We start from the raw sequence: 22,972 nt of genomic DNA on the forward strand, positions 1-22,972 counted from the left end.
TTCAGGCTTCAGACTTGTTTTCCCTGACAAATGAGGGACCAGACCAATTGCCTGTGGAATTTGATTCCTCAGTGCTGGGAACATCCCACATTCAAACAGATCTACTCCCACCTGCTGGTGGCTGCTAGAACTTCCAGTCAGAGCTGACTTTGAAAACACACTCTTCTCGAAGCAGACCTGGAAATATGGTTTTTAGTTTTGGCCTCTACTACTGTGTGACCTTGGGCCAATCCCTTTTTCTTCTCTGGGCTTCAGTTTCCCTACATTACAACCGAGGTGGCTGGAAAAAATGCCCCGGAATGGCCCTAACATTTTTGGCAAACAAGGATTTTCTCTACCAGGACGTCCGTGTGACCAGAGGTGATGGGACAGGACTGATAGCAGTAGAGGTGGGTTTAATCTGCTCTCATATGTGATCCTCACAAATGGGTCCCATCATCCTTTTTTCTTACTGCAATGGCCAGGGAAAGAGGGGAGACGGGAAAGAAAGGTGTGAGGGTGTTCTGCTCATTAAAAGAAGGCAGGAAACTATGAGAGACATTTTTCATAAAAGTACGGTTCCAAAATGATTTTAAAGGGGGAGTGGTAAAAGAGTTAAGCCCTCAGCTGTGCAAAACTGCTTGGCCTACCAGGTAACTCATGCTTTGCTGGGCACAAGCAATCTCAACTCATTTCATCAAATACTGAGGGGAAAAAAAGGGGGAGATGTTGTGTTTCTCAGTGAATGTTCTAGTTAACCAAAAGTAAACCTGAAATCCATTTTGATTTCAACTCTTCTCAATAGTGTGATGTGGGAGGTGGCATGCCGGTGAACATGGCAGCCCTATTTGTTGATTACCCATTTACCCTATGGGCTCTGGTGAGGCCACTTTCTAAGCTTTCTGAACTTGCTTTGTCATGGGATAGGAAGGACATAGGAAATTGGGTGGAGGCATTTCTTATCCTCCACGATTTTTCTGTCCCATAGGGGCAGTGTCTGAGGTAGTGGAAAGAATAAGAGCCCTCTAGTCAAGATGTCAGCCTTTTCCATATGATGGGGTCAGAACCCAGGAACATTGGCATACCCTGGTCTCCAGTGCCTAACTCCCTTGAACACCCCAAACACTGACCTTGGCCTTTTCTTTCCCCTTCTATGGTGTCAGCCCTGAACCATCATTCTGCATCCCCTGGCTGATGAGACACAACCACATCTCAGAGAGACTCCAGTTGGTGAGCCCTTCCGGTTCCCTGAGTCTTTTTCCTGAGTACCCAAAGTTGGGGTGAAGAGCACTCTAGGAAATTTAGGTCTTAAGCAACTTTTGGGCTCCTGTAGCCCAATGTCCATCCTGATGGAGAAGCAGTCCTGCTGTGGCCGGAGCCCTGTAACAAAACCGACTAGGATCCTCCTTGACCTCATCCAGAGACAAGGCACGCGGGGTTACTGGAGGCTCAACGGTACGGAGTAACCAGCCGTTGGGTACCTCCTGATGCCCAAAATTGTCCAAGTCTTTCAGAATGCAGATTCAGCCATGGCAGTCAAATTACCACACTCCCTTCACCATCAAATACAACTCTCGGGCACAGGCCCTTTCTTCCAAGAAAAACACACATTTCACATTTTGCAAAGAAGAGACAGGACCCAGTGCCCCTTGAGGCGGATTCCCGGCCCAGCCCCCAAGAAGCCAGCCCTCCTCCCCCTCCCCCAGCCCGGCCCCGCCCTGTCTGTGTCTGGAGATGGCCGGGGGATGACTGCAGAAGCCTGAAGGGGCGGGGGCCGGGCGGCGCGCAGGCTGCGGGCGGAAGCAGGAGCGCGCGCCTTTTTGTGCGGCTCCTGGCACCTGTCCGATTGGCTGGGCCTGCGCTGCCGTCGGAGTGGGCGGAGCCAGCAGCGAGCTGGGATCTGTGCCCAGTCGCAGCCAGGAGCGGCCGCAGACGGAGCGCACCTCGCAGCTGCCGGGCGGGCCCTGGGGGGAGCTGCGTCCAGCAGAGCTGCTGGGTGGTTGCTCCTCCCGGGCTCTCATCTCCGATATTCGGGCCGACCCCCGCACCCCCTACTTCCCTTGCCTTCGCTGCGCTCTCCTTAGAGGCGACTCTTTGGGGAAGGGCCAGCAAGCCCGCCTTTCCGGGCCCCACTTGTGACCCACTCTCCCACTCCACCTCTGTTCCTTTTCGCGGCCCCGTCTCCCGCGCCCTCAGGCGCCCAGAACGCCCCGGCCATGGGCATCCGAGGCATGCTGCGAGCCGCAGTGATCCTGCTGCTCATCAGGACCTGGCTCGCGGAGGGCAACTACCCCAGTCCCATCCCGAAATTCCACTTCGAGTTCTCCTCTGCTGTGCCCGAAGTCGTCCTGAACCTCTTCAACTGGTAAGCGGGCACCGCCAGGCTAGGCACGGCGGGGACGGGAATGGAGACGGGCAGACGACCTCTGGCCTCTTGGACGGAGCGGGCCGGGGGGGACTCGGACCCGGGCTCGCTGAGCCCTGGCGCCCGGGTCCTGCCTGTTGGCCGCTAGAAGGGGTGAGGTGGGAGTGGGGTGTTGAAATGGAGCCCTGTGCTTCCGCCCACCTGTTACTGCGGAGCTTGACTGAGCCCTGCGTGTGCCTAAACCGCAGCCCGAGGGGTGGGGGCGGGGGTTGCCCTCGTCCCAGGATCTGTCCATCCATCCCCAAGGATTTAAGGTTCCCGGCAGCTTTCCCCAGCTTTGGCACCTGTGGGATTGGGGAGGAGGGTACAGGATGATGGGCAATTCACAAAACATAGAGAGACACCTGTTTGAGTGTACATTTTAGTCCATCTCCTGAGGCGCGCGCGCGTGCATGCATGTGTTGAGGGGGTGAGGGACTCTTTCCAATGCGGCAGATAGAAATGATTAACTCAAACCCATCGGAGCTGCGATCGTGTCTGAATAACCACGAACCGTGTGGTCTGGGATGGGTGTGCTTTTGTACTTAGTCGTGTGAAAATATTTGAAGACTCCGGTTTTTTTCTCTTTTGGATTTCAAGTTTGTTTGGGTGTGCGAATATCTGAAGCCTTTACATGTAAATCACACAGAAATGTGTATTTGGGGTGGCCACAGATCCTGAGCGTTGGCACATGGGTAATGTGTGCTTGGAAACAGGTGGGAATGCATTGCTTTAATTTGGGAATAATTCATGTGCACATTTTGGAATGTTGCAAAATGAAATTTTTGATTAAAGATGATTAGGAATAATTTTAACAATGTTTAAATGGCAAGCCAGAAATTAACATGTACTCATAAAGGGGGGGGGGGGGTGTTAGTTTGGCAAGGTTCCAGCAGACAGCCCTGCAGTGCCCTCAACCCAACATACCATACTGCGCCAGTGAACATGCACACATGCGCGTGCGCACGCACGCAAACACACACACACACACACACACACATATTTGCAGGGGCTGACGTTCCCTGGGCAATGCGTCAAAGATTTGAAGAGTCACAGTGATGCCGGGGCCTGTTGTGATTCACAAGCCCTGTTGGGGAAGGAGCCCTGTTGAAGGTCTAGGTGAATTGGGTGAGATGTGTCAGAGATCTCTGGAAAGGCCAGCTCTCCCTCCGCAGAGCTGGGCTGGGTCCACTTACCTATGCTCACCCAAGACACCTCCAGGGTGGAAGCACATGCTCAGCAAGAGATATACCTGCTCCCAGAATAGATGTCTTTCCCAGGAGAGCTCTGAGCCCCAAGAATCTGAAATGGTTTGGTTGGATGAGGGTCGTAAATCTCAGCTACACCAGAAAGGCTCTCTCTGTGTGTCTTATGCCATATGCCAAGTCTGGAAAACAGAGGTGTGCAGAAACAAGGTTGACATAAAAGTGACTAAAAAATGCCCAGCCCTAGCCCAGGTAAGGGAAAATGAAACTTTGAGCTCATCTTACGAGGGCACTGAGAGCAAAAGATGACTTTTCCTGGGGCAATCAGGTGCCCCTGGAAGGAGGACCCCCACCAACCTAGAAAACAGCATCGAGGCTGATTGCAAGATGGGGCTCTTGAAGGGGTTGAAGTAATGCATTTTTCTGAGGGCTTTCATCTGCCCACTCTTCTTCGTCTCCCCTTCTCCTACCACCTCCTCTCCTCAACCCCCACAAGTCCTGCCTGGTAACAGGGATCCAGTCTCTGAGCCCCACCCTCTGGATTAAAGCTGGGAAGGTTGGGGGGGGCAGGAAAGAGGAGTCTGCGTCACCGCTGCGCTTCTGGCTGACTCACCATGGGGAGGGAGGGGAGCAGGGAGAGAGAGTGTGTACACGTATGACTGGACATGTCTGCGTATGTGCTGGAGAAGAGAAGGCCCTAGCAAGGCAACCACTGGCAAGTGGGCCCCAAGTCGACCGGCATTTACTTATGACTTCTCTGTTTCAGCAAAAATTGTGCAAATGAAGCTGTGGTTCAAAAGATTTTGGACAGGGTGCTGTCAAGATACGATGTCCGCCTGAGACCGAATTTTGGAGGTAAGGCATATCCAGACACTAGAGAACTTGGGTTAGGTGCCCTAGAGCTGAGACACAGCAAGCCAGCCCTGCCCTGTAAGCTGACCAGTGGTATCCTGCGGGCTCTACACGTGTGCCTCTCCAGATCCCACCTTCCTGACTCTGCAGAGACCAGCAAGGAAGCACCCCCAGGCCTTCTGCACCCTGTAATATCTCTCACTTCTCTGCCTTCAGATGCATGAGAGCCTTCTACCTCCTCCACACTCCCCTTACGATGGTGTGGCTGGCAAAGAGCTAAGCACAGAAATGGGTGTACAGGATGCAGCGCGCTGTGTTTCTCTGGCTAGAGTTTTCTGCTCCAGCTCCTGGGAGGACACATATTCTTCTACTTGAGCACATTCTTCACACCCTGGGCACTTGTCCCATTCAGCCAGTTCAAAACTGAGAGCACGGTCTTTTCTGTCTAGTGTACTTAACCCACCCAGGCCCTGGGCACTTCCACCTCAGCTCCCTCATTCTCAGTTTATATAAGACACCGCAGTCAGTGTGGTCTTTATAAACCCAGCCGGATCACCTCAGGAACTTTTAATGGTTTTATCTAACTGCCAGATAAAATCCAAACTCCTCAGCCTGGTACTCAGATCTCTGGTGCTGAGATTAGAAATGACAAAGAAACTGACACACAAACCCCCAGGAAAATCAGACATCAGTTCCTCCCCCATTTTTGTAATTAGCTTCCCATTTAAAAAGGGCGACTAGCCTGGACCACACAGCTTTAAGTGACAGGCAACCTACCCTGACCCGGCATAGCAAACGCAGCATTCTCTAGCCCAGGGGACACCTAGGAAACCTAGATCAAGGACAAACAAAAGAAACAGTCCATTAAAAAGAGGTTAGTTACATTCCAGCTCAAAGGAAGCTCCCACTCCAAAGGGTTAATGAAAGCTAATGATCTGCATTTATGCATGTGAATAGAGGTCTTCCAAATACACTCTGTTTCCACCCTAAGAAAACACAGCTGAGAGGATTCGGCCTTTGCGGTAGACCAGTTTGGCCTGGGGAGCGCCACCTTGAAAAGCAAGGTGGTAGCCCTGGGCCCTAAGCTTTGGAGGTGGGACCCTGAACTGGTGCTTCCCCTTAGCTCCCTTGCTCCCTCCCAAGTGTGAGAGCAGAAGGCACAGCCCAAGGGATTAAAGCTGAGAGCATACTGAGAAGCTAGGGTAGAAAGGCCAGAAGGCAGGCTCTTTCATTGCAAAACAGCAGCGCGTCTTCTGGGTGGGTCACCAAGGGCTAAAGGTCTGGCCATATGGGAATCCAGGTGTTAGAGTACAGGCAGCACGTCCTTGTATGGCAGCGACTTTGGAATCTTTTGGATCAGTTTCACCAAGCACCAATGGGTGACGTGGGAGTAGCTACTTCGTTTTTTTGGCTTGCCTTTCTCACATTTCTCAGCAGAGACTGACCAACAACCATTTGAGTACACCAATCACATTCTCCCCACTGTTTCAGGGCCAGGTCAACATCTCTGCAGGCATCCAGGACCAGGGGGAGGGAGCAGGGACAAGAATCAATCTCTGGGGAGGGTTACCCTAAGCTTTGTGGATGTGCAGACCTGCAGCGTGTGAGAAAAGCTGGATCCCTGGCTTGATTTAGCCAAACAGATGAAGGTAGGAAGGCAAGGACAACTCAGGACCTTCTAGCATTTAAACAGAAGGGGGCACCACAGGCTCCAGGTCTGAGGCTGTTGCATGGTGGGTGTGGGAAGAGAGACCAGTTGATGGCATAGCTAGGCCAAGGCAGTCAGCGCCTGGGGACTCCAGGACTCCCCCACTAGACACAGAGTCAAATGCCCCTCTGTGTCAGAGGTGGAGTAGAGTTTCAGGGCATACCTCCCCTCACTTCCCCACACATACTCCACATGCAGAGGCCTCACTTAACTGTGGTCCAGTTCAAACAGGAGCCTTATTCCTTCCTTGCATATGGGGGACAGTGAGAAGAGGAGGAGGATGAAAAGGAGGAGGAGGATCCAGAGAAAATTAACAAAGCCAATTCCTTCTGGGCAAGAGAACTGGGGCACTCTGCATTGTGGCAAAAGGCCGCCCTTGAGGGCTTCACCTAGCTTAGCACCTGGCATCATTTAGGCACCCGATATTGTGAAGTAATGAAGGAGATATTTTCATTCTTTCATTCATCTGCTAGATAGGAAGTAGAGTTGAGGCAGGAAAGGTTCCAGGAGAAAGGGAGGTGATTACCCCCACCACTTTTCCTGTCTTCCTGAGGGGGCAGGGTGGGACAGTGATGGGCTGAGGCCACCATCCTAGACATGGTATTTGGACTCCTTATCAGGACGTTTCTCATCCCCTCCCCACCCCTGTTATCTGTTTAGGGATATGGGATTCCTCATCTAAATTCTCATCCTGACCACTACTAGCACAAAAGGTCCCCCTTTAAGGGGATAAATTAGAAGGATGTCCCCTTCCTCTGAGCTGCATCCCTGTGCCAGGACTCATGGCTCGGTGAGGGGAATGTGAACTGCATTTCAGCTCCTACTTTCCCTTCAACTAGGAGTCCTTGGACAGGTTTCTGGCCCAGCCCTTCGGGGTCGCCAGCATTCCACCATGAGGAAAGGAGTTGCCTGAATCATGCGGAATGGTCTAGAGAAGTCTAACACTGAGGTGTAGCTGGCTGGCCCCTCTGGAGCTCGTTGCCTGCCTAACACAGCTTCCCTTCTCTAAAGGCACGTGGGGAGCCCGAAAGGCAGTCATCGAGAACTGTGTTTCTCGGAACTCCTGTCACCACATAACACTTTTCTGGGGCTTGTTCACAACAGGCCTGGATGCTGGAATCTGGGCTGTACCCTAACACAGAGGCTCATTTACTTCACGGCTGCCATTCAGATGCTTATTCCCAATAGAGCTTTCCTTTGTGAAGCTTTGGGCTTGGAATAACACATTTCTCTCTTTGCAGCTCAGCTTCTGGGCAATCAGCCTGCAGTAAAACCAGCAGGCTGAATTGCAGGCGTCATGCATGTTTCCCTAGCAGCAGTGTGATGTAATACATGGAGACTAAGGGCTTTGCTGTGGGACTGGCTGTAGAAAGCTTAGAGCTGAGGAGCGAACAATAAAAATGTATTTGCCCACAGTGCCTTACAGTGTACTACATATTTTCACATCCGTGAACACATTTGAGTCCTGCAAGTGGACAGCGCTAACACCTGGGTGTAAAAAAAAAGCTAGGAGGCAGAAGTATACTAACACAAACATCCACACACTGTCACACTCACACATTAACACACAATTACCCTCTCCTGTGCACTCACCCACTCACATGAACACGCTCACAAATTCATTCTCACACATAGACACACCCACTGAGCATGATCACACGTTCACTTATTCTCACAATAGCATGCTCACATACACCAAACACACTCAGAAGTCCACATCCACACGTGAACATATGCACGCATTCACTCAAACTCAAACATGCTCACAAACACATGCAAATTTATTCACATTAACACACTCACATGCACATTCACTCACACAAACATGCTCACACATCCAAACACCTTCACGAATTTATTCACACACTTTAACATGCTCACACACACAAACATGCTCACACATTTACTACACACATGTTATATATGAGACCACGCTCAAATTCACTCACACATTAACACACATACGCACAAACGCGCTCCCACATCTACGTACACATATGAATATACTCACATTCACCCACACACAAATATGCCCACATACACAAACACACTCACAAATTCACTCCAAAACATGACACACATGAACATCCTCACACACAAACACATGCTCGCACATACACACATAAACATAAGCACACTGTCACTCATGCATAGTGGGCACGCTCACATACACGAAAGCACTCGCATATTCACTCACACACACGAATGTGTTCACAATATACTCACAGATTCACTCACCTGCTGAAAATATGCACATCTGCATGGATGGGTACATGGACATTAACATGCTTACACACATACTCTTGCATTCACCCACACATGAGCATTCTCACATACACGAACATGCTAATATAGTCTTCCATATACATGAGTATGCCAGTACAGGTGGACACATCACACAATACACAAACACGCTCATGTCCGCTTACGTCAACACAGCTAGTTCACAGACATGAACATGCGCAGGCGTTCACTCACACATGGACATACAAATACACTAACACATGACCAGGCTCACATACTGGAATACATGCACACACTCACACATTCACTCACACTTCCTCACGAACACACTCATACTTAAATGGACATGCTCATAGGTTCAGTCCCACAAAACCACACATTCACACACAGACATCCTCACATAAACTCATATGTGTATGTTCACACATTCACTCACACACAGACAAGCTCACAAACATGCATGGTCATACCCTCACTTGCACATGAACACAATCATACACTCCCACACAACAACACACCTACACACATTCACATGCTCACAGATTTACTTCTGTACAACACACTCAAGCACACAAACGTGCTCACACATTCACTTATACACAAACATGATTACACACACTGGCACATTCACCTGAACATGAACACACAAATTCACTCACATGCATGAACATGCTCACATACACTCATATACACAGCTCACACAATCACACACAGACGTGCATGTACTCCCACAAACACACACATTCACTCACACACAAACGTGCACACACAACCATGAATCTTGGCTCCTGCTTTGGGGCTCATTGCTTTTCAGGTTTTATCAGGAAAACATTTAGAAGGAGTGCTTCATCCCTTGACGTTCTCTTTATTTTGCTCTGACTGTGAGATCAGTGCCATCACTATCCCCATTTTACCCCTGAGGAGACTAGGACTCAGCAGGGTTAGGTGACTTACTCAGGATCACACAACTAACAAGTGTCAAAGAGGGTTCAAACCCAGGCAGTCTGGCTCCCAAGTTTATGCTCTTAACCTTTATTCTACCTTTCATGTAATTGTGTCTTTCTGTCTTCTAGGTGCCCCTGTGCCTGTGAGAGTATCTATTTATGTCACGAGCATTGAACAGATCTCAGAAATGAATATGGTAAGTGTGTTAGTTCCAGCCATGGGGTTGGGAACAGAGGACATGGAACAAGCAGCAGGCTTATAATCCAAGTCCAGTTGTTCTGACCTGTGACAGAACTCACATAAAGGAACAAGGTAGGTTTGGGACACTGCAGCCATTCAGAATAAAAACTACATTAATTCAACCCCTACACCACACCACATCCAGAAACTCGGCTCCAGATGGATTAGAGACTTAACAGTGAAAGGCTTATGAAGCTTTTGAAAGATAGTGTAGAACACTGGCTTTATGTCTTGCGGTAGGATGTCTTTAAAAAGACACAGAAAACACAGACCACACAAAATAAATCTCGTAACTGCAACTATATTGAAATTCTGTGTAACCAAATTTATAGAACTCCTGTTTTACAAAACAAAACCATGATAACAAGTGTGAAAGGATCAATCACAGTGGACTAAGATGCTTGCAGCATGAAGTACTGATATTCAAAATATGCATCATTTTGTGAATTAATAAGAATATTTTTAAACCAATAGAAAAATTATCAGAAAATATGAACAGGAATATCACTTCTGTGAAGAAAATTAAACAGCAGGTAAATATATGAAACATATGAAAAGATGGTTAGCCTTGTTAGTAATGCAAAATAAAACCAGAATGAGAACCCATTACATACCAAATTAGCAAAAGTCAAAAGTCAGACAATCCCAGTGTTGGTGAAGCAGAAGCACTGGGAACCCTCTGCAGCTTTTTGGCTCTTGGCTTTCGACAGGGATATAAAGTGGAACTTCTACTTCATCATTTGTATTTCATCATGGTTTTGGTATGCATGTTCATATGATAATCCACGTGCTATATTCGTATATTATCCAGAAAAGCAAGTGAACGAATGATAATTACACGTGTCCACCTGAGTGAATCTCACAAAGATAATGTTGAGTGAAAGAAGCAAATTATGAATACATACAGTATTATTCAGATAAAATTTTAAAAACAGGTCCAACTAAGCAATATGTTTTCCAGCAATACATAGACAATAAAACTCTAACACAAAGCAAGGGAATTATCATAAAATCTAGGATAATGGTTACTGCTGGGGGTGTGAGAGGAATATATTCTGGAAGAGATACATTGGGGTTTGAAAGTTATTGGTAATATTCTGTTTCTTAACCTGGATTCTAATTACACAAGATTCATTTTATTCTTTCTTTAAACATCCGTATGTTTCATGCACTTGTATATAGTTATGATATACTTCATACACTTGCATACACAAGTGCATGCACACATACACACGTACCCTACACACACCAAGGATGGAGCGCTGGACAACCAAACTTACAACTGGGATTTACATTTATCTTCCCAGGACTACACGATCACGATGTTTTTTCATCAGACTTGGAAAGATTCACGCTTAGCATACTATGAGACCACCCTGAACTTGACCCTGGACTATCGGATGCATGAGAAGTTGTGGGTCCCTGACTGCTACTTTCTGAATAGCAAAGATGCTTTCGTGCATGATGTGACTGTGGAAAATCGCGTGTTTCAGCTTCACCCAGATGGAACGGTGCGGTATGGCATCCGGTGAGTCCCCTAGGGGTCTGGGGATGTCCCAGCAGACTTCCTTCTTCCCACTGAATATTCTACAAACACACTCCAAGGGACACACAAAGGCACCCACTGCTTTCCAAACCTATCTTGAACTTCCCCCTTCACTCGTTCTACCCAGTAGCCAAAGTGGAAATGTCACAGTTTCCCACAGACACCCTTAGCTGTTCTGTCCCCACACCTTGGTTTCTGCTGTTCCTTTTGTCTGGACTGGTCAGTCCTTCCCCCTTTCCATGAGCTGAAACCTTGCCCACCCTGAAATCCCCAACTCAAATGCCCCCTTGGTCAAGAAGTCCTCCTTGATTCCCTCAACTGAAAGACCTCTCCCTCCACCCTAGTGTTGCATGCATTCTGTTCTTTATCTTTGTCTTTTCTCTCCATGCAGTGAGGGAGGGAGAAGATGAATGCTGAAGTCCATGCAGTGAACGAGGGGGCCTGCTTTCTGCCATCAGTCATATTTGCATCATGCAGGGCCTCCAGGAGTGTGGAGGGGCAGGGTGTGTGTGGCATGGGTCCCTGGTCTATGGCTCTCCATACATACGCACAGAACAATTGCAAGCCGAACCTCCTCACTAGTCTAGTTATAGCATAGGAGACAGTCACCAAGTTTCTCCTCACAGCGGCAGCTCTTACAAACTGTCTCCAAAGACGTGTGTAAGAGATCAGTTTAGCTCAGAAAATGTGGCTGAGAAGTAGCTGCCAGGGTTCGGCTCTTATGGTTTTTACAGATCTAATCTCTGGGTTTCTCTTTCTCTGTGGAGCTCTTGCTCCATTCCTTCCTTTTTCCATCCACCTTCCCACAGACCCAGGCTCTGGCATCAGAAAATAACAAGACTCCCAGGGAACAGGTCACTGGTCACACTTGTTCTACTTAAAGGGAGAATTAGCTGAATAATGCTACATGGAGGATTCATAGAAGGGAGAAAAACGCACATGCACTCACACGTGCACGCACACACCATATCCAGTGTACAAAATGGAAATTATTTCAAGGAAGCAATTGAAAGGGACTCAGCTGGGGTTAGCAGATGAGAAGGGCAGAATAAGGGATGGAGCAGAGCCTCCCAAGGGAGGCTGTAGAGAGCTTGTGTCTTATCTTCTCTCCGACTGGAGACTTCGCCAACTTTCTCAGCACCTCTGAGACCCCTCAGATTCTTTTTTTTGAGATGGAGTCTCACTCTGTTGCTCAGGCTGGAGTGCAGTGGCACAATGTCAGCTCACTGCAACCTCCGCCTCCCGGGTTCAAGCAATTCTCCTGCCTCAGCTTCCCCAGTAGCTGGGAATACAGGTGAGTGCCACCATACCCAGCTAATTTTTTGTATTTTTAGTAGAGACAGGGCTTCACTGTGTTAGCCAGGATGGTCTCCATCTCCTGACCTGATCCGTCTGCCTTGGCCTCCCAAAGTGCTGGGATTACAGGCGTGAGCCACCGCGCCTGGCCAGATTCTTCTTATGGATGCACCCCCCACATTGCAACTTAAAGCTCCTGCCCGCTTCATGTACTGTCAACGGTGCCATGGCCCACCACAGATATGTTTATCCCTTCTGTCCATTTCGCACCCAATGACATTTTGCTAGTCCCCAATACCCACACAGGCCTGCACCTCTGGCTTGTGTACAGATGTGGCCAGAGGCAGGCCTGGATGGAGGCTCCCAGCTGTACATGCACACTTGACAGCAGCACTCCACGTTGCATCTGGACTCTCAGCTGATTCGGTGTAGCACACAGTTTTCTCTTGCTAGCCTCACTCCTTCTGTGGGAAGCATCCCTTTCCGTCTCTGCATTCAGTTTCCTCCAGGGCCCTTCCCATCTGACACCCTGCAGTTTTCTGACATGCCATACGTGTGTTCTCTGTTTATGTGCTGCCAGGTCTCTTGGTTACTTTGTCACAAACAAATTTCCTCTCTCCTCTCTACACATGGGTCAGTCCTCGGGATAACTCTTCCCTCCCCACCACTGCAGTTTCCTCAGCAGTGGTTGTTTGCCTAGGCTTGACTCACCTTCTCCTTCCTTTTTGTTTTCTTTTGCAGACTCACCACTACAGCAGCTTGTTCCCTGGATCTGCATAAATTCCCTATGGACAAGCAGGCCTGCAACCTGGTGGTAGAGAGCTGTACGTATGTCTCCTATGGCCCCCTCTTCCCTACTTGGGGCTGTGGTGATCAGGGAAGCAGAGGCTGAAGTGACAGTATCTCCTGTGCTCCCTCCCTCCCCCCAAATAAATAGATGATAGAGGATAGATAGACCATAGAAACAAAGAGAGAAAAATGGTGGAGAGATAGATAGGTGATAGAAGATTTATTGACAGATAGATGTATAAATATAGCATCTGGGACTAGGTGGTCTTTAGAGCATAAACGGTCCTCCGGGAAAATGTCACCTTACTATTGGGAAAGTGTGTGCAAGTTAGGGGGTGGGAGCTTGTAACATGTCTTTTTTGTGCTCTTCTTTCTTTCTAAGAATCTGAGACCACCTGTTTCTCTCCTTCCCAGATGGTTACACGGTTGAAGACATCATATTATTCTGGGATGACAATGGGAACGCCATCCACATGACTGAGGAGCTGCGTATCCCTCAGTTCACTTTCCTGGGGAGGACGATTACTAGCAAGGAGGTGTATTTCTACACAGGTGGGTCTGACCCCTTCCTTCTCTCCTGTCTCATGTCTGCCCTGCACCTCCATAAACTCCTAGCGGCCTCTGATTTTGGCTCCTATTCTCTGATGCCTCCTTTTCCATTTCCTACTGGTTCCAGGCCCCCTTAATAAAGCCCCAATGGCTCATCCACTGCCAATGAGGAATGGCCGTGGAAGCACTTAGCCGGGTTCATGACACTCTGCAGGTGTAAAAGATTCAAGCTCCTCTCAGGACTGGCCTTTCACCCTCCATCTGTTTGTACCTTGGGAACATCTCTTGCCTCTCCCATTCCAAAACTTCACCAAACATGGAGCAAGTGAGAAAGGAAAGTGGAGAGAGCAGACTTGCTATGCTATGCTCACGCCTACTGAGATATGCCGTTGTCACTGACCTGCTGGTGCAGCAAACAGAACCAGATCTGCAGTCTGCCCAAGCTGGATGCCTCTGGATGGAGTATTACAAGCTGAACTTCCCGTTGCTCTCCCCTCCTCCCCTCCTTCTCCATCCTGTACCTCTCCACCCTGCAAATGCCCCTCAGCCCTGCCACCCTAATTCCAGTGTGTCTGCTTGCCAGGTTCCTACATACGCCTGATACTGAAGTTCCAGGTTCAGAGGGAAGTTAACAGCTACCTTGTGCAAGTCTACTGGCCTACTGTCCTCACCACTATTACCTCTTGGATATCGTTTTGGATGAACTATGATTCCTCTGCAGCCAGGGTGACAATTGGTAGGTTCTGTCTCTGTCCCAGGAAGGAATCTGGGTCATTTGGCTTAGAAAAAAAGTTGAGAGTAAGGAAAAAGTACCTGGAACAGTGTGTGACTACACAGGCAAGGAAATAAGGATTTTTCCAATAGACATTTGCACCTTCATACAGGTGCACAGCCAGTCCCCAATAGAGAGACCAATATTAGAGACAGATGTGAAAAAAAATCAAGGTTGGAATCTTGGCCTGTTGAGCCCCGAGTACCAGAATTCATTATTTCGTGAATCCATAAGTAAATGGACAAATCATAAGTTTAGATCATAGGGGCCATTAAAAGGGGGCTAAATCACAGGGTGTCTGGGACAGGAGCTGAGGAGGTGAGGACAGCAGCACAAAGACAGCCTAGTCAGGCTTAGGAAGACCTTGCACTTTATGTCTAAGCATGGGGAGCCACGAAAAGTTTTTGAGCAGTACCAAGAAGAGACCTAAGAGATCAACTTCCTGGTTTGTCTGGCCCCATCCAGCAGAATGTCAATGTGTCCCAGATCCAGGTCTGGTTTCTCCTTCACCATCTGTGGGGCAGACTCCTCAGCCTCCCTCTTTAGGAGAACATTCTGGACTAAAGCTTTATGTTTGTGTAATAGTTTAGGGCTCAGAAAACCTTCCCAAGAACTAAAGAAAGGCAAAAGGGAAAGGAGCCATCATAGGACAAGGTGGGGCTGAAGATGTCAATTGCTATGAAGGTTTGAGACTTGACCCTAAGAGCAATAAGAAGTCATTGAACCATTGAAGCGTGGGCTGAGTTTAAAGATGGGGGAAAAGGAATAAAGAGAGAGCCGAGGGCCTTTGCTGTGGGCCCTCCTCACCCCAAATATGTTTGGCTGTGGGCCTGACAGGTTGCCAAGAATGTTAGCCATCAGAGGAGACTAAGCCTGTACTGTGTTGCTTACAGGCTTAACTTCAATGCTCATCCTGACCACCATCGACTCACATCTGCGGGATAAGCTCCCCAACATTTCCTGTATCAAGGCCATCGATATCTATATCCTCGTGTGCTTGTTCTTCGTGTTCCTGTCCTTGCTGGAGTATGTCTACATCAACTATCTTTTCTACAGTCGAGGACCTCGGCGCCAGCCTAGGCGACGCAGGAGACCCCGAAGAGTCATTGCCCGCTACCACTACCAGCAAGTGGTGGTGGGAAACGTGCAGGTTTGACTTTTTGACTGACAATCAGCTTTCCCTGAGCACCTCTTGAGCCCAGGCTTAGCGCTTTTGACCCTTTTGCATTTCTTAGCTTTTTAAATACGCACACACACACATGCACGCACACACAAAACACACACACAGCACACACACAACATATAACAAAGAAGTAGTACTATTTCTCATCACTCCTTTATAGATGACCATTGTCCAAGGTCACAAGGCAAGTAAGTGGCAGAGCTAAATTTCTCCAGACCTTTGGACTGAATTTGGTCCACTTTGCATGCTTCCAGAGCAGGCAATGAAGCTGGAAGGGAAGATGGGCACAGGGAGGCTGAAAGGAAGACAGTCACCGGAGAGGCTGGCCTACCTACCCCTCCTTCCGTGGCGCTTCAGACTCCCAAGGCAATGCCGAGGCTTTTGCTGTGGGCAGTATGTTAATGCCCAGCTACCTCCCTCCTTCGCAGAAAGCCCAGTCCTGCCTACCTAAGCAGGCATCCATCCACCACACAGCACTCCTGAGGGAGCAGCTGCCTCCAGCGAGACACTGGCTTGGCAGCCTCCATAGCCTTCCCTTGCATGCTAACAGCCGATTGGTCCTGTTCCTCACCCCTTGAACACCAGAGACCCCAAGAGGAGCTGGCTCTATCTGTCAAAGAGATCAGCAGTAACATTGCAAGTGCTGATGAGGGAAGTCCCTTCCCTCCTCCCTCCCCCCAGTGCATATCCATCTAGGCGATATGAAACTGATGAGCCTATCCATTATCTCCTCAAAGGATGGCCTGATTAACGTGGAAGACGGAGTCAGCTCTCTCCCCATCACCCCAGCGCAGGCCCCCCTGGCAAGCCCGGAAAGCCTCGGTTCTTTGACGTCCACCTCCGAGCAGGCCCAGCTGGCCACCTCGGAAAGCCTCAGCCCACTCACTTCTCTCTCAGGCCAGGCCCCCCTGGCCACTGGAGAAAGCCTGAGCGATCTCCCTTCCACCTCAGAGCAGGCCCAGCACAGCTATGGTGTTCGCTTTAATGGTTTCCAGGCTGATGACAGTATCATTCCTACCGAAATCCGCAACCGTGCCGAAGCCCATGGCTATGGTGTTACCCATGACCATGAAGATTCCAATGAGAGCTTGAGCTCGGATGAGTGCCATGGTCATGGCCCCAGTGGGAAGCCCATGCTTCACCATGGCAAGAAGGGTGTGCAAGAAGCAGGCTGGGACCTTGATGACAACAATGACAAGAGCGGCTGCCTTGCCGTTAAGGAGCAATTCAAGTGTGATACTAACAGTACCTGGGGCCTTAATGATGATGAGCTCATGGCCCATGGCCAAGAGAAGGACAGTAGCTCAGAGTCTGAGGATAGTTGCCCCCCAAGCCCTGGGTGCTCCTTCACTGAAGGGTTTTCCTTCGATCTCTTTAACCCTGACTACGTCCCAAAGGTCGACAAGTGGTCCCGGTTCCTCTTCCCTCTGGCCTTTGGGTTGTTCAACATTGTTTACTGGGTATACCATATGTATTAGTCCCCCAGTGCTCCAGAACGGCAGGAGCACTGTGCTGTGCTCCTTTCACAGTTTCTTTTGGATTTGCTTTTCCCTCTTTCCTTTGTTCCTTTTATTTTGTGGTTATTTGGGCAATCCAATGAGTTCATACTTCTCTTTCTAAACATGAGGTGGGGAGTAATTGGAAAGAACATGTTCTAGCTGGAAGGGAAGGGATTGAGGAGGAGTTGGAGGTATACAGCACATGGATTTCCTTTCCTGCTAGAAGACTCTCACCTTTTCAAAGACTTGTAACAAGGAATAAGCATAGAAAAGCCCCTGGAAATGTTTAGAGGACAGAGAAGAGCCAGATTGGGGGATGGGGCAAGGATCTGGGCCTTTTGCCCACAAACATTCCTGGGGTCTTTTCTGTCCCCCTCGAGGTGTCAACATTTCTTTTTCATTACATTTTTTCTTCTTTTTTTGTTTCCTCCTAGGGATTATGGATCTTGCTCACCCTCTGCTTAGGGCTTTATAGAAGAAAGTCAAGCTGGGTTGGGCTGGGGTTCATAGCTAAAGGGCTAGCCATGGCTTAGAAGTTCAGGGAACTGCCTACAGGAAACTTAGGGAGCATTTGTAAGTGCCTTTCCCCCACTGTACTGCATTTGAGTGTGGTGTTTTGATGCAAGGGTGGAAGGGGAATGTGGGTGGGTGGGGCTGCAGAGTGACATCGGGTGAGAGAGCACATACTCAGCTTGTGGGGTTGGCAGAGGGTGGGGGGTGATGTCAGGTTGGAAATTACACAGTTGAGCTGGCCTCTTCGGAGGGATTGGAACTTGTCTTGCCTATATTTCTGTTTCAGAACGTTTGACTATAGAGACTCAATACATCTGTCTAAGTCAGGAGTTAGCTTTCTGTCAGTTGCTGAGTTGATCACCAGTTACAGCACTTGGTGAATCAGCACTAAGGTTAGGATAATTCACACTTGCTATTTTACCATCCGATCTAGACTAGCAGATGAATATCTATTGTAAGTCTATATACTAATCCTTTCTATTTGTCTGGTGCACAGTAAGTGTCAACAAGCTCCCTGACCCATGACATCACTGGAGCCTCACAGGAGCCCTGTAAGCCAGGGAAGGCAAGGCACATTGTACCCAGTGTTCCAAGGAAAACGAATGAGGCTTATGCCGCATGCTTGAGGACATGCAGCCAGTGAGTGGTAGATCCACCCCACTTGCTCTTTCTGGTCTTTTTCCTCCTGACTCTCTCAACTGAGGCATTCCCTTTTCTCCCCTCCCCAAAGAGGGTGCTCCAGAGGGCCCCCACCACATCCTATAGCACCGGGGGCATCTCTGCAGGAATAGGCTGGTGACCAGCCAATGAGCGTGACGTGAGCAGATGGAGAACACGCTCTCTGCCCGCTGAGCAGGGCCCCTAATGGAAGTAAGATTGGCCAGCATTCCAACTTGCCAAGCAGCTCCACCTCACTGATGGAGGTTGTGAGGGAGTGAACTTTGCCGAGCACTCAACATATGCCACCTCTTCCTCCCTATGCAATCTCTCCCTCAGTCCCTTGCCCCTCTACCCACTCACCCTTTCACTGTGCTTCTGTGTTTGTTTCTGTATATACCTGGGTGTATGCATATGCATCAGGGTGGGTGTATGTACATAAACAACCATTTGAGAAGCTGCATAGTGCCATGTCTAGTGGTGTAAATCTACATTGGTGTGTACAGAATTGTACCTACAGCATGTGGATGCATGCGTGTGTGTGCACATCCCTGTGAAAGTGTGGCTTATGTATGTGTGTGCTTGTGTACACATGGGTCTATGCTGAGTGCATGTATATAAGGGCATGTCTGCATATCTATGTTTATCTGATTTGAATGGGTGTGAAAGGAAATACCCCTGAAAGCATATGTATTCCCTGTTGGTGACCCTTCTAGAACCACTAGAATTCCCTTGGCCTGCTCCCATATGGTGGAGGGGCCCTATTTGGCCGGGCTGCTTAACTGACTGTTTCTTTCCAACTTCCTGTTCCAGGGAGCAGCATCTCCCCGTTCCCTTCCACTGTTTGCCCTGTCCCTCCATCCATCTGTGCTGTCTCCTAGATAGAAGACTGGGGAAGTGAATGTAGTCCTAAGAAGTGGTGAGCTAGTGCCTTGAGGTAGGAAGTGGTTAATCCATGGAAGAAGCTGCAAGTACAGAGCATTTTACTTTGTCCTAGAAGAACATGTCTGGGGGTAACAGGCTGGGGAGTGAGGCTGAAAGAGGCATTGAGAACAGACACTTGTACAGTCACACACACATACACACACACAAATCTTGTATGACAGTTGAAAACAAGAAAGTTACCACTGGAAGAGCTGAAATTGCCTCCTTATTTTTGGATACCCCATATAGAGATTCCGGTTGAGGGGAGAGCAGTGACTCCATGTCTGAAGCTCCCAGTGTGGCTATTGAAAGGCTGGCTTCCTGGAGCCTAAGCATTGGTTGCTTGACGTGGATTTGGGTCTCCAGCACCCTGTGGCAAGCAGCTCATTTGGGATAAAGTCATAAAGGGAGATTGGAGCAGTGTGAAGAAAAGGAGGGTTTTACGATTTGCCTGGAAGCAATGCACATGAAGGCTTCACAGCACAGAGGAAGGGCAGCGAGGCCAGTTGTAAATATCTCTATAGATCCATATAGCTAGATATAATATTATACCTTAAAAAGGATATCTTGCCCTAACGTGCTGCAATGAGAGCAGTTGAACGCTACTGCGACTCATACTCTGTAGGTTAAGTGTCAAAATGAGGTGGAGATTTGGCAGTGACACCCTTTCAGGAACGTGAACCTTCTGAGTTTGCTATGGATTTGGTCATTTTAGCCTGCACGTTGCCAGATCTCCCCTTGTTGAGTCTTGTATGTGGTCTGTCGTCTGTGTCATTTGAGTCCTCAGCTGTCCCCAACCCCTTCCCAGCCCCTCCCCAGCCTGCAGTCACCCCCTCCTGTCCAGCAGGCTGCCTCCATCCCATCCCTCTCCTCACCTCACACCAAGTAACTCTGGAAGTGCGGAATGCTTGGTAGTTTGGAGCTTGGGCAGCATCTGGGATGCAGCAACCCCTATTTTACTCTTCTACTCACTTTCTATTTCTTTCCTTCCCATCGACTTCCCCCACCCAGGATCCCTTCTTTGCCACTGTCATGGGAAGGATACCCATCTGTCTTTCTGAAGTGCCATTTTATTGTGGGGATGTGTGACACGTTTCCTACCAAGTTCTTGCCAGTTCCATCTGCCACTGTGGGGTGCCTTTGCACAGGTCATGGGCGATCTGGTGGGTCTTAATAGAGCTTGTCAAATGTATTCTTACAGTTCATGTCATCTTGTTAATAGCAGGGCTTCAAAGTCTTTGCACATTTAGAGCTGAGTTTTGCTGAGACTGTGGCCATTCCTAATGAGGTTTCCTCATTCCATATATATAATAGCTAACCCTTAAAGCTATTAACTAATGAATGCATTTATTAAGCTATCCACTCGCATGGTACCCTGCTGTGGTGATGAGCAGTAACTTTCTAGCTATTCCATAGCCCAACATCAAAGGAAATCGTGACTCGTCCTACTAGAAGTGTAGTGTCTTTGTGTTTGTTGTGTAGTGTCCTGTGATCAATATAAAATCTATATTATCAGTGTTGGGTTTTCAGGGGAGGGAGGGAGAGGGTGTTAAAGTTTCTCTTTGATAAACTTAAATTATGAAATAGCCCAGTTGTTCAGGATCACTTCTATTGACTCAATTTGTGTGAGACTTTGCACTCACTATCTTGCCGGATGGACTGCATGCCCAGGGTCAGTAGTCAGCAGAGCTAAAGGTGCCCGAATTTAGCACAACTGGCTGTGGTGCCTGACATAGGGCAGTGCCGGGGGATTCTTCAGAGGTCAGCCAAGTCGGTAACATTCTGTGAAGCAGATTAAATACAGTAAAATCAAACACATGTAGGTCTTTGGAAGTGATGCTGGCCCCAGGCAGTGAAAATCAAGAAAAGAGGAGAAAGACCAAGACCTGGGTGTCCTGGATGACCTGACCCAAAAAGGGGCACAAAGCAGCAGAGCTTCACGAGGTGACTGGGTGGCTTCTTCGTCCTCATTAAATGTACATCTTTGCATGTAAAGGACCTTGACTGGTCCGGACTTTAACAAAGTAAAATATGAAGAAACGTAAAATTATGCTTCTGAAAAATATACTGAAATAAAATTTTGTAAATAGCTAAAAGAAAAATAAATAAATATAATAACAAGTACTCTACCAGGTCATTGTGTTTCCTCTCTGTTGGATTAGAAGATATTGAGCAGGACAGCTGTCTGGCTTCCATCACTCACTTCCCATGGCCTTCCCACAGCTTTTCACATGGACCTCTTCATACCCCGGGACAGTGGAAGCCATGGTTTTCAAGCCGAGGGGAATTAGCAACAGCACAGTTTAAATTAGTTTTGGTTTTTGCAGAAGCCATTCTTAATCTTTTAAAACAAAACTTCTAAAACAGAACAGACCACTGTGGTGCCAAAATACAAGGTGGAAGTTTCATTCAATTTTATCGGGGGAGAGCCCCGACTTGAGCCCGCAAGTCACGGCTGCAGTAAGCCATCATCGTGCCACTGCACTCCAGCCTGGGAAACAGAGCAAGACTGTCTCAAAACAAAACAAAAGGGTTGGAGGAAAGAACTTGAAAGAAGTGGTATCTTCCAAGGTAGTGTTCTCAAAGAGAAACAAAAGGGAATAGAAATACGCCAGCTTCTTAGGAAGTCTCCCTCCAGTATCACTCTGGGTTGGGAAAGGAGGTTAAAAATTTATTGGAGATTATGGACCCCAGCTCTCCACCCAGCAACTCCTCCCCACCCGCTTCTCTCAGAAGCACTCTGTGTGCCCTTGGACAAGACTTTGTTCATTTGGGAGCCTCTTCTAGGCCTGTCTCTCCCTGGCCCCTGACCAGCTAGCCAGCCCATTCTGACCCCAGGCCAGGTGCTCAAAGCTCTACCCATTAAGGGGAAGATTTTCCCTTGCCACTCTCTTTCAAGACCACCCCCAGGTGTGTGCCTGACATGCAGTGCCATCTATTTTCAGCTTGTACACACAGGCTGAACCAGCTCATTTATAAATCAGCTAGGGCCCTTTCCCTCCTACAGCTGGTCATAAAGGGCTCCCCCATGTGGTCACAGGTACAAAGTGGAGAAGGGGCGCTGGTACAACTGTGATAAGTGGTGTAGGGGTCAAAGCCATCTGCTCACGCAGTTACTTGTGCTCTCTGGTCCTGCACAGGCTGGGAACAGGCCAGCAATGTCATCCCTGCTCCTCTCAGCCACTGGATGGGAGCAGCCCCAGGGAAAGCATGGCCTCCACACAAGTACAGTTGTAGCTGATAAGTAACAATGCCTGCAATAGCAAATTCTCTTACTGGACAGCTGAAAGGCACACAACTCCATGGCCACCACACAAACACACCTTTCTATTGCTACTGTTGGTCTGCCTCTTACAGCATAACATTTTTCACCTAATCAAAAACCCTCTTGTTACTCTAGGTTGGTATGGGCCAGGCCTCGAGAAATCCCACCCTGATACACTCTCCGTGGAGAAATATGTAAATCCTTTCGTGAAGAAAGTGAAACCTCCACCTTCCTCTCCAATAAATAAAAATGACTGCCCCATCACACCACCAGACAATGGCTAACTACATGGAAATACCCAATTTAGTATTAGATAATGAGTCAGGAAAGGTTAGGTGCTGCTATTGTGACAACCCCAAAATCCCAGTGACTTGACCCCCAAAAAATGTTTATTTCCTTCTC

The 22,972-nt window shown here is 48.5% G+C and overlaps 1 protein-coding gene across 1 annotated transcript; it reads left to right on the forward strand.

Annotated features, from left to right (window-relative positions):
* The first annotated feature begins 1,887 nt into the window (after window positions 1–1,887).
* GABRQ (gamma-aminobutyric acid type A receptor theta subunit) lies at window positions 1,888–21,434 on the forward strand. Its single transcript, XM_012499126.2, has 9 exons — window positions 1,888–2,344; window positions 4,355–4,443; window positions 9,466–9,533; window positions 10,885–11,105; window positions 13,161–13,243; window positions 13,623–13,760; window positions 14,341–14,493; window positions 15,423–15,679; window positions 16,450–21,434. Exons 1-9 carry the CDS (start codon window positions 2,196–2,198, stop codon window positions 17,188–17,190), a joined length of 1,899 nt encoding a protein of 632 aa, XP_012354580.2. The 5' UTR covers window positions 1,888–2,195; the 3' UTR covers window positions 17,191–21,434.
* Window positions 21,435–22,972: the final 1,538 nt, after the last annotated feature.

The sequence above is a fragment of the Nomascus leucogenys genome, chromosome X, assembly GCF_006542625.1.
Source record: "Nomascus leucogenys isolate Asia chromosome X, Asia_NLE_v1, whole genome shotgun sequence".
Lineage (NCBI taxonomy): Eukaryota > Metazoa > Chordata > Mammalia > Primates > Hylobatidae > Nomascus > Nomascus leucogenys.